Here is a 12,248-nt window from a genome sequence, read left to right as displayed (position 1 = left end):
TGCAGGAGCATGATGGGGGACACGGTGTGGATGACGTAGGATACATTATCTACTTGAAGCACAGACGGTATACAGCGATTGCAAAAAGAAAGGAGGCACCTGATCAAGACTAGAGACGCCCAGGAGACCGTACCCCCTGTCTGTGAGTATAACAAAAGCTCTTTTTTGTGCCTTGCATAGTGGATTGAGACAGACATACAGAATACCAGATGTATAGATTTACATTTCTATCACCTGTATGACCATATTACAGGAAAGATAAGTGCCAGGGGGTGGCAGATTCCCTTTAACTCTACCATCACATTCAGGCAGGGGCAGCTGAAGAGGTAGAGGCACGCCATCTAATAAGCATGACTGTTTTACACTACTATATTTGTGGACAGGCGTTTTTCCATATATCTAATTTATCTAAAATCAGGGCCGGAATCTTAAAATCAATGAAAATTATTTCAAAGCAAATCTAAGATCTAGTTTTATATTTTAGTAAAACACATATACAGCATGCACAGGCATGTCAGGAGGATATACATATGTAACACATACAGTTATGTGCAAAATAATAGCAGTCTAACATCACTAATGTGTTTAATTACTGTTTTTGGCAGAAAAGATCCAACAACATGGAAAAGAATTAATGACTAGGTGTAAGCGACTAATGGGCAACCAACAGAATCAACAATCATGACCTGCACAGTGCTAATTGGGTATAATTGACTCAGTTAATGAAAGGGGGTGTTCTGATTAATAGCAGTGAGAAGTTCAATTAAAGAGGTCATTCATTCTGTGAAGAAACAGGTGTCATTTATGGCCCTTATTTAAAGAAGGAGGGCAGCAAATTTTGTACCTGCTGGTTTTAGCTCTTGCTCAGTGAATACCAAAGGAGAAAGAACTTTGATCAAGAAGTTGATTGGAGGGGAAAACATATAAAGAAGTACAGAAAATAATTAGCTGCTCAGCTAAAAAGATTTCCACTGTTTTAAAATGGCAAAAAAAAACTGAAACACATGATAGGAAAATAAATATTACCATACGCATAGCTCATAGATTAAAATGGCAAAGAAGCATCCAGTGATCAGCTCCAGGGAGATGAAAGAAGGTATTCAGTTACCTGTGACTCCTGCAACCATCAGAAAACCCCTATATGAAGCCAAACTATTTGCAGGAAACCCTCGTAAAGTACTAATGCTGAAATAAAGACGTGTTTGCCAAAGAACACATTGACTGGTTTAAAGAGAAGAGGTGCGACATTCTATGGACAGATGAGAGCAAGACTGTTCTTATTGGGTCTAAAGGCCGCAGACAGTTTGTGAGATGACCCATAAATGCTGCGTTCAAGCCACAGTACATTGTGAGGTGTGTAAAACATGGAGGTGCAAGCATAATGGTTTGGGGATGTTTCTCATACTATGGAGTTGGGCCCATTTATCGCATACCTGGCACCATGGACCAGTCTGAATACACCAAAATACTGGTAGAGGTCATGTTGCCTTTTTCTGAAGAAGAAATGTCTTGAAATGGGTGTCTTAGCAGGAAAACTATCTCAAATACACCAGCAAGCGAGCAATATCCTGGTTCCAGACCAACAAGATTGATGTTATGAAGTGGCCAGCCCAATCTCCAGACCTCAATCTGATTGAGAATTTATAGATTGACATCAAAAATGCTGTTTTTGATGCAAAAGACCTGCGGAATGTAGTGCAGTCAGCTCGGGCCGGAAGATCTGTTCGCAGGTGTCAGATGTTAGGTGACTCCAGGCCACCCAGCTGTAAAGCAGTTATCAGAAATAAAGGTGATACAACTAAGTATTAGTCCAGTGATTAACAGAAAAGCGAAGTCTGGAAGCAAATTTCAGTTTATACTGGAAATATTCAAGATTGTAAATGAAAATACAAACACTGCTAGTTTTTTAAGCTGCCTATTGTTCCCTTGTCTTCATTTTCAGTTTAAAAATTGATGTTTTGTTCATGTTTTCATTTGGAATTGAATGTGCAGCTCCCAGGGCCTTTGTATATCTGGAAATAAATGATATTATGAGGATTGAGCTTTTCCTGAATTGTTTTAAACACACTGCTATTATTTTGCACATAACTGTAACAGAGTGTAACCTAGAAGGATACCACGGTGCCGACATAAGATAGGAAGCTGATCACCCCTGCTGTTCTTTATAGTTGAGTAGAGGACTCGGGCATGAGTCGCATGTCTAATAATTAACCTCATGAATATGTAGACTATAATGAGGACTACTTGGGAGTAATGGACCTCTGGTTTCCTATGGGTCTGGCAAGGCCAATGTAGAGACAGCAGAGATGCAGTTTCTGTGGACAACAGCTGACTGTACAAGTTTTCCACGGTGAGAGGCAAAATGAAGATCACTAAAGTATAGGTGCTAAGCTTAAGATCCTCGTATCAGTAATCTGTTGCCTGCGTTGGTCGATTCTCAGATGACGCACTCTGGAATGACATCAGTAAATGACTCACTCAATGTGTTTTTAGCAAGTTGATAATTTGCCTATAATTTTGCAGAACAAGCAAAATACTTATTCCGATTTATTATTGCAGCAATGTCTTAAAAATCTAACTCTTCATCATTGAAAATGTATTTCTTTTTTTATTACCCTATTTGATTAGATAATAATCCTGTTTATAGTGTTTGTGTGACGTGAATCCCACTCTATTTATTCAGTCATTGACATATGTTTTGTGTACAGAATTGATAGCAGACTGTTTCTTTCTGCTTCAGAGGAAGCATATTGTCGAACAGCAGTTATGACGTTTAAAATGATATATTGATCGAAGACAAGTTTCTAATATCTTCCATTTCTTTCTTCAATATCGCAATTATTGCTTTATTACCATCTTTGCGTGTTTCATTATTCATAATTGTTTGTTGTAAAATGTATTAATGGTTTTGTGAGAATCCTTTCCCATAATATTTTTTTTTACTGGATATCTTGCCAGCTCCTTGTAGATGACCTCCTTGTGTACAATGGGATTTTAAACCAAGTCAGTCACATTTCTTATGGAATACTGCCGACATGTGATCCTGTGATACCATATCATACCGTCCTCTTTGCAAATGACAAGAAAGTATCAGAAGCCGAAAAAAGAACCATCTTAAGGTATGTGGGGAGATTTGCCTAAATATTTTAGTTTCTTAAACATGTTTGAACAGTTCCAGTAGGCTGACACTTTCTGCTTTCTGCGGCTCATTTGTCAGCTGAGCTGTGTAGACTGGGGTAGGGTCAGCAGAGAGTGAGCGAATTAATGGCAGTTCTATCCTACAGCTTCAGGTCATAAGGCAACATGGGCAGCATGGTGGCTCAGTGGTTAGCACTGCAGCCTTGCAGCGCTGGGGTCCTGGGTTCAAATTTCATCAAGGACAACATCTGCAAGGAGTTTGTATGTTCTCCCCGTGTTTGCGTGGGTTTCCTCCGGGTTCTCCGGTTTCCTCCCACACTCCAAAGACATACTGATAGGGAATCTAGATTGTGAGCCCCAATGGGGACAGTGCCCATAATGTCTGTAAAACGCTGTGGAATTAATGGCACTATATAAGTGAATTAACTAAATTAAACAAAACTTTATACACAGATATAGATGGTTTCTGGGGAGGGGAAGTACTTCATAATTTCCTGAAGATTCAAGATTAGCTCCATTTATTACTGCTGCCATAAAGCACACAGTTCCTGCTGCACTATATTTAAGAGCTAGCCCAGTATCGGGAGGATGTTGATGGCGATATTCATAAAGTAAAAAAGAGCGTGTGCATATACAGTACACTGTGACAAAGTCACTGGCAGAGTGCTGGAGGGGAGATATGTTTCATTGAGGCTATTAGCTTCAGTGATGTGAAACCTAGAAGTCTTTTCCTGCATGGTATGTGCTGAGAAGAGGGTTAATCAGCCATATTTAAATGGGATAGTTTTTAGTGAACAACTATAGAGCGAGTGGGAGGTCGTTCACCATATCTCCACCCCAGGGTGTGGTCTGAGGTTTAAATACTTGGCCTGCTGAGGCATTCAGTGTTCAGTAGGTCTGAGGAGAGTGTCTCCAGATCTGTTTGTGTTAAGCTATCCTGAACCACGTGGAGTTGCTGAACTCTCAGCAGGCGGATCCCCGCTACCAGAAGGACTGTTCTTTGTGTTACCACTTTGTTTTGTTTTTTCCTGTTTTGCCCAAAGGGCCATGTTTACTTTTATGGACTCGATGTTGGTTTATGATGCATTTTAATTAACCAACAAGGAAAATTTAAAGAGACAGCGTACCTTTGTCTACCTCTATGTGCAGCTGAGTGAGCGATCTACCACAACATATATACTTTGCATGCATATACATTTCTCAACATTGAAATTGCAACACCAAGAACGAAAAGTCTTAGGAGTATGGAAATCACAGGATCGACAGACATGTTAATGATATCGAGTATGAGCGCCACATGCAGATATCCCCACAATTACACGCCTTGGCTGCTATCAATGAGGTTATTAATAGTTGTCTGAGGAATGTTCTGCCACGATGAATGCACTTGGGCGACTCATAAAGTTCTGCTGCCGACAGCTTCCCTTACAATTGCTGACCAATGACGTTCCTGATGTGCTTGATAGGAGACAAATTTGTAGATGCTGCAAGCCATGGCAGCACGTCTAGGTCATGTTGGCTGCTTACAGTAGCACAAGCAACATGCGACCTGGCATTTTTGTGTTGAAAAATGGTTTCTGGGCCACTTTAGAGAAATAGCCGTACCATTCGTTCCACGGCCAAATCAATGCAATGCTGAGCTGTCAGTGTACATGGAATGAAGACTAGAGTGGTCTGGCTACATTCGTTATGTCACCTCACACCGTAATTCCCAGAGTAGGGCCGGTGTGATGTTCCCTCATCAAGGCCTCTTCTTGGCATTGCCCACATTTTTTCATCAGATTCAAAGAATGGCCCGTAGTGATCAATTCTGTACTGTATATGAAATTACTTGTTACATACCAAGCCTAGAGCATCAATGTCTACACAAAACATCAGAAGGTGTTTGCATGGCTTTGAGCTACAAGCCAGACGTCCCATTGATCTCATGCCACCACTCTCAAGGCTATCGTGGTACAGAGCAAGATGGCAATAGAGGCTGGAATGGAGGTCCATTCTTTTCAGACAACCAGTAATAGCCTCACTGATAACATGCATAAAAGTGCCTGTGTTTCTGAGCGTAGCACTCATACTTGAAACTGAATAAATTGAGATGTTTTAAAAATGTTTACATTTTTTCATAACTTGCATATCATTAACATGTCCATTCATCTTGTGATTTCCATAATTCCATGACTATTTCTATTTTTGTTGTAATTTAAATATTGAGGCGTGTATGGTATACACAGTACTGTACAACAGTTTTAGGCAAGTGTGAAAAAAATGCTGCGAAGTAAGAATACTTTCAAAAATAGAAGTGTTAATAGTTTATTTTTATCAAATAACAAAATGCATCAAATTCTTTGTCCTTCTGCACAATAAATCTGGAGTCGATCAGATGCCTCCCTTATAGAATTGCATGATGGATAATTATCTGCCCTTATTGAAAACACCATTAATCCTGACCAAAATCCCCAACTCCATTTGCTGAAATTCAGCCTTAACATGTGAGGAACCTCCACCATGCTTTACTTTTGCCTGCAAACACTCATCATTGTATCGCTCTTTAGTCTTTCAGCGTACAAACTGCCTCCTGTTACAGCAAAATATTTCCAATTTTGGCCAGAGCACCTGCTACCATTTTTCTGCACCTGAGTTCCTATATTTTTTTGCATAGCTGAGTAACTTGACCTTCATTCCCATAAAGACTACTTCTGGTCAGACACAGTAGATGGGTATATCTGGGTTCCCCTTGTTACTGCTAGTTTTGAGCTGATAGCACTGCTGAACATCTTTTTGATTTCCAAGGAAAGTTAGCCGTATGTGCCTTTCATCTGCTGCACTAAGTTTCCTTAGCTGATAGCTGCATATATTTTTCTGAACGTTGTTCAGTTCTTGGTGCTTCTTTAAAGGGGCGTGAACAACATATGTTGAAACGCCAGTCTGCTTTGAAATCTTTTCCTGCGAGAGACTTTGTTAATGCAATATAACCTTGTGTATTGTTGCTGTGCTCTGTTTTACCATGGTGTTTGACCTGTGAAATGAAAATGCCTTCCACAACCTTTGAAGCAGAGTTAATCTATTCCTCCCCCTTTTAAGCCTCCAACACAGCTGTTGCTGTTTCAGTTAATTACTATTGTTTAAACCTATAAATGAAAATGATGATCATTATCACGTTTGGTATAATTGGTTACTCATACACCTGACTATAATCAAACAAAATCCCTCCCTGTCTTTGTGCAAGTGTACCTAGAAGAAATGATTGGTGTTTTGAAAGCAAAGACCGGTCACACCAAGTATTGACTTTATGTAGATTTCTCTTTTATTCTCACTTTGCAGTTTGTTAATTGATTAAAAAGTAAGCCCCTGACATATCTACTTTTGAAACCATTCTTACTTTGCATAATTTTTCCACACTCAAACCACAAGTAATTTGCACAGTACTGTACATATACTGTATGTATATATTTATATATATTTTTTACATTGACTGTCTCTTTAAACTGTGAAACTGTGTCAGTGTGGTCCAGCATATTGCATTACATTTATTTGTTGTCATTCTATGACTCCTCTGTTTATTCTGAGAATAACAGTCACCTTATATGCATCTGCTGGTTTGTGTCCATCGGTCACCTTACTATAAATATCACCATTATGGTTATTGCATTTCTGTTGCCTATTGCCTACATAGTTCTTAGGTTATATAAAAGTAGACATTTGTGACGTGAGGTTCTGATAATGTACTGGAAGGTCTTACTCAAAATTGGAATTCAAGTTCATCCCATAGAAGGATTTGGGGTCAGCTAAATAGGCCTCTTTCTCTCTACCTAAGTCATGCAGTAATAGGATAGGCTAATACTAAAGTATAATGAAGAGACGTGCATTGTGTATACCTGTAATGCAGACTACATTTTCCATGCACTTACCCTGCTCAGAGTATAATCTATGGGCAGCAATGATAGATCAGTAACATAGAACTGCTGTCCCCTCTCACACTGCAGATTCTTAGTGTATACATGTCTTCCCTGTCCTCTGCTTGTGGTTTCTCTCTGTCAGCTGTTACAAGCAGAAGGCAGGGGATAGGCTGAAGGTGTGTCTCGCACATTCTATAAATATTATGGGTGAGTCAGGTAGAGATGATCGAATCTCTTGAAATTCGAGTTCGCCAGGTTTGAGGAATTTTCAAGCAAAATGTGATTTGCAGCGAATTGCAATGCTAAAAAACTTCCAATTGCCCTGAAAAGAGATGTGTAACACTGTGAGGTCTCCTACAACTGTACCTATCCCCTTTCAATCTCTTTAACACAAACACAGCCTTAGTAATGTCAAAGTTACCTCACACTAGAAACAGGTGGTACCCTCTAGTAACCAACAGCCATTTAATAAAACAGTGCACTGATAGATATTTAATGTTTTTTAAAATTGAAAAACAGTCCAAAAATTATCCGTTTGTGGTCAGGCAATGTGACTCAAACTGACCTTGTGACATAACATCATCCTGCAGTGACTAAGATGAGTTATGTGCCGTATATTCCATAAAGCCCAACAGTTGACCCCCTCCCCCCACTAATATGAGTGATGGAGGCAAAGGAGGCCAATTGTGACCCGCCAGTTGTGACCACACTGCCCGAATGACTGGTGCCAGTGGTGCTTAGACTGCTGCTAGCAGCACTCAACTTCTTAGCCATGGATATGGCTTAGGATGGATAATATTGTTTTTGTTTTGTTGTTTTTTTTTTATACTACCCCGTCTATTACCATTGTGATTTTTTTTTACCATACATTTTATACAACCCTTTACCTTTTGACAATCTTTTCAATCCAAGTTATTTAACCCTTACCAAAAATTGAGAAATGCTAGATATGTAGTTCCATATACAGAAAGCAAAATGCGGTAGCAGGCCATAGTATAGGTGTGGTGTGTACACGTGCAACAGGACACTGTATTTTTGGGGCATGTATGGATGTAAAGTTTGACTTGTAAAACATATTAAAAAAGGCAGTCATATACAGTACAGACCAAAAGTTTGGACACACCTTCTCATTTAAAGATTTTTCTGTATTTTCATGACTTTGAAAATTGTACATTCACACTGAAGGCATCAAAACTATGTATTAACACATGTGGAATTATATACTTAACAAAAAAGTGTGAAACAACTGAAAATATGTCTTATATTCTAGGTTCTTCAAAGTAGCTACCTTTTGCTTTGATGACTGCTTTGCATACTCTTGGCATTCTCTTGATGAACTTCAAGAGGTAGTCACCGGAAATGGTTTTCACTTCACAGGTGTGCCCTGTCAGGTTTAATACGTGGGATTTCTTGCCTTATAAATGGGGTTGGGACCATCAGTTGTGTTGTGCAGAAGTCAAGTGGATACACAGCTGATAGTCCTACTGAAAAGACTGTTAGAATTTGTATTATGGCAAGAAAAAAGCAGCTAAGTAAGGAAAAACGAGTGGCCATCATTACTTTAAGAAATGAAGGTCAGTCAGTCCGAAAAATTGGGCAAACTTTAAAAGTGTCCCCAAGTGCAGTTGCAAAAACCATCAAGCGCTACAAAGAAACTGGCTCACATGAAGACTGCCCAAGGAAAGGAAGACCAAGAGTCACCTCTGTTTCTGAGGATGTTTATCCGAGTCACCAGCCTCAGAAATCGCAGGTTAACAGCAGCTCAGATTAGAGACCAGGTCAATGCCACACAGAGTTCTAGCAGCAGACACATCTGTTCAACAACTGTTAAGATCAGACTTTGTGCAGCAGGCCTTCATGGTAAAATAGCTGCTAGGAAACCACTGCTAAGGACAGGCAACAAGCAGAAGAGACTTGTTTGGGCTAAAGAACATAAGGAATGGACATTAGACCAGTGGAAATCTGTGCTTTGGTCTGATGAGTCCAAATTTGAGATCTTTGGTTCCAACCACCGTGTCTTTGTGCAACGCAGAAAAGGTGAACGGATGGACTCCACATGCCTGGTTCCCACCGTGAAGCATGGAGGAGGAGGTGTGATGGTTTGGGGGTGCTTTGCTGGTGACACTGTTGGGGATTTATTCAAAATTGAAGGCATACTGAACCAGCATGGCTACCACAGCATCTTGCAGCGGCATGCTATTCCATCCGGTTTGCGTTTAGTTGGACCATCATTTATTTTTCAACAGGACAATGACCCCAAACACACCTCCAGGCTGTGAAAGGGCTATTTGACCAAGAAAGAGAGTGATGGGGTGCTACTCCAGATGACCTGGCCTCCACAGTCACCAGACCTGAACCCAATCCAGAGTGAAGGCAAAAGGGCCAACAAGTGCTAAGCATCTCTGGGAACTCCTTCAAGATTATTGGAAGACCATTTCCGGTGACTACCTCTTGAAGCTCATCAAGAGAATGCCAAGAGTGTGCAAAGCAGTCATCAAAGCAAAAGGTGGCTACTTTGAAGAACCTAGAATATAAGACATATTTTCAGTTGTTTCACACTTTTTTGTTAAGTATATAATTCCACATGTGTTAATTCATAGTTTTGATGCCTTCAGTGTGAATGTACAATTTTCATAGTCATGAAAATACAGAAAAATCTTTAAATGAGAAGGTGTGTCCAAACTTTTGGTCTGTACTGTATTTTACAACACAGGTCACAAATCTAATGTACTTAAAGGATGCAGCGGCCCCTCTTGTTAAAGGTGGAGGCAACACAGGTGCAAAATACTGATGAAACAACCTATCAATTCATAGAGGGGTGGTTGCCTAGTATTAGAATTGCACACAGATAAGGCTTGTTTAGGGCGCCAGTCACACAGATGTAGTGGACCCATACTATTAGATTAAGCGGGCTGCCCAGCACTATTTTCTGTGTGTCTTTTTTGTTGTGTTTTTGTAAAACATATGCAAAAAAAATATTGCTTACGACACGCACACTTTGTAAAGCACACTTCGTTCTAGTTAAAGGGAATGGTCTTTTGCTATTTAATGAGAGAAGCAGAATGTAGGGGCAGAGAGCCTGATTCTAGCAATGGGTCACTTGCTCAGCAGCTTACTGTAGTTTCAATACAATCAGTGTTTTATTAGAAGGTGATTATCACTGCAGGATGAACCAGGCAGTCCAGCTAATCTGTGTAACCCCGCCGCCCCCCACCGATTGGTAGCTTTCTCACAATGTACAGCGTAGACATGAAGCTGGCAATCAGAGTTGTGGGAGAGGTTATACACAGCCTAGCATTCATAGCAGTGCTACATCTACAGCAAAGAAAACGGATTTTTATCAAAACTGCACCAAGCAGCTCAGTAAGTGATACATCCCTGGAATCAGGCTCTCGGCCCCTACATCGTACTGCTCTCAGATTACATAACAAAACCCTGTTGACATATTCCATTTAAATGTCTGTATTTGAAGGAATTTTCTTTTGCATTTATTTTAAATTATACTTCTTTTAACAAAAAGCATTGCACAAGAAATGAAAAGCTTAGTACAGTGACTTGTGACTCGTAACCAGTGTTTCTGACACTGATTTAATTTTTTTCTGTAAAAATATTGTACTGCTGCTTTCTAGTGCATGAAGAATGAAGAAAAAATGCACCATATTATGGTGAATCTCCCTCAGTCTAGCACTGCCGCTGGCATCAATTCAATCTCTGCATTATTCGTAGACTACTACACTCATCCTCCTTCTATATAGCACAGATGCTCTGTAGTCTGTCTATATAGTTAAAATTGGAGATGCAGATTCTAGTCAATGTTCCTAGGGAATGACAGTAAGCATTTATAGTTTCCATGCAGAATAACACGATGTCAGTCATAGTGTACGGTAATGAGCGTCATGTGAAGTGATGATGGTCAGTGAGGTGGAAAACTTTTAAATAGCTGTCAGAACCTTATTGGTCATTTCTGTAATTCTCTATCGATATGGTGAAGGCTCAAATGCTGTGGTTTTCCATTACGAGGCAGCTAATGATATAAAAAAACATATAAATCTAATTTAGACAAAACACATTGACATGTCCATAGCATAATTTATTTTAGCTGAGCCATTTGTTAATGCTAAAAGAAGGATTATTGAAAGAAGAGAGATGTATGGGAATTGAGTACATTAAAAGGCCTCATCTCTTTACAGACTGGTAGCTTAGATCTATTCTTATACAGAGAAGTGTATCTGTCATTTCAATGAAAACCAAAGAATTGTCTTGCTGGTCTCTTTCCCTACCATGGATTTTGGTGCATATACAGTGTCATGTAAAATATAGTATATACACTTCAGGTGTGCATTAAAATACACTGCTCAAAAAAAAAAAAGGGAACACTCAAATAACACATCCTAGATCTGAATGAATGAAATATTCCCATTGAATACTTTGTTCTGTACAAAGTTGAATGTGCTGACAACAAAATCACACAAAAATCATCAATGGAAGTCAAATTTATTAACCAATGGAGGCCTGGATTTGGAGTCACCCCCAAAATTAAAGGGGAAAAACATACTACAGGCTGATCCAACTTTGATGTAATGTCCTTAAAACAAGTCAAAATGAGGCTCAGTATTGTGTGTGGTCTCCACGTGCCTGTATGACCTCCCTACAACGCCTGGGCATGCTCCTGATGAGGTTGCGGATGGTCTCCTGTGGGATCTCCTCCCAGATCTCGACTAAAGCATCCGCCAACTCCTGGACAGTCTGTGGTGCAACAAGACGTTTGTGGATGGAGCGAGACATGATGTCCCAGATGTGCTCAATCGGATTCAGGTCTGGGGAACGGGTGGGCCAGTCCATAGCTTCAATGCACTCATCTTACTGGAACTCCTGACACACTCCAGCCACATGAGGTCTGGCATTGTCCTGCCCACATGGAGTCTGTTTCTAACCATTTGTGCAGACACATGCACATTTCTGGCCTGCTGGAGGTCATTTTTCAGGGCTCTGGCAGTGCTCCTCTTGTTCCTCCTTGCACAAAGGCAGAGGTAGCGCTCCTGCTGATGGGTTGTTGCCCACCTACAGCCCCCTCCACGTCTCCTGGTGTATTGGCCTGTCTTCTGGTAGCGCCTCCAGCCTCAGGACACTACGCTGACAGACACAGCAAACCTTCTTGCCACAGCTCGCATTGATGTGCCATCCTGGATGAGCTGCACTACCTGAGCAACTTCTGTG

General features: G+C 40.3%; 1 protein-coding gene across 2 annotated transcripts in view; it reads left to right on the top strand.

Moving 5' to 3' along the window:
- Positions 1-12,248, top strand: part of KATNIP (katanin interacting protein) — a 297,865-nt gene that overhangs the window by 262,330 nt on the left and 23,287 nt on the right. For both annotated transcript variants that reach the window (XM_073647803.1, XM_073647802.1), the window contains one exon: positions 2,959-3,119. In XM_073647803.1, the coding sequence (XP_073503904.1) occupies positions 2,959-3,119 (161 nt within the window). The remainder of the gene's footprint in view (positions 1-2,958; positions 3,120-12,248) is intronic.

The sequence above is a fragment of the Phyllobates terribilis genome, unplaced genomic scaffold, assembly GCF_046119375.1.
Source record: "Phyllobates terribilis strain yellow unplaced genomic scaffold, ASM4611937v1 Scaffold_9__5_contigs__length_417890890, whole genome shotgun sequence".
NCBI lineage: Eukaryota > Metazoa > Chordata > Amphibia > Anura > Dendrobatidae > Phyllobates > Phyllobates terribilis.
This window is presented reverse-complemented; position numbering and strand designations above follow the sequence as displayed.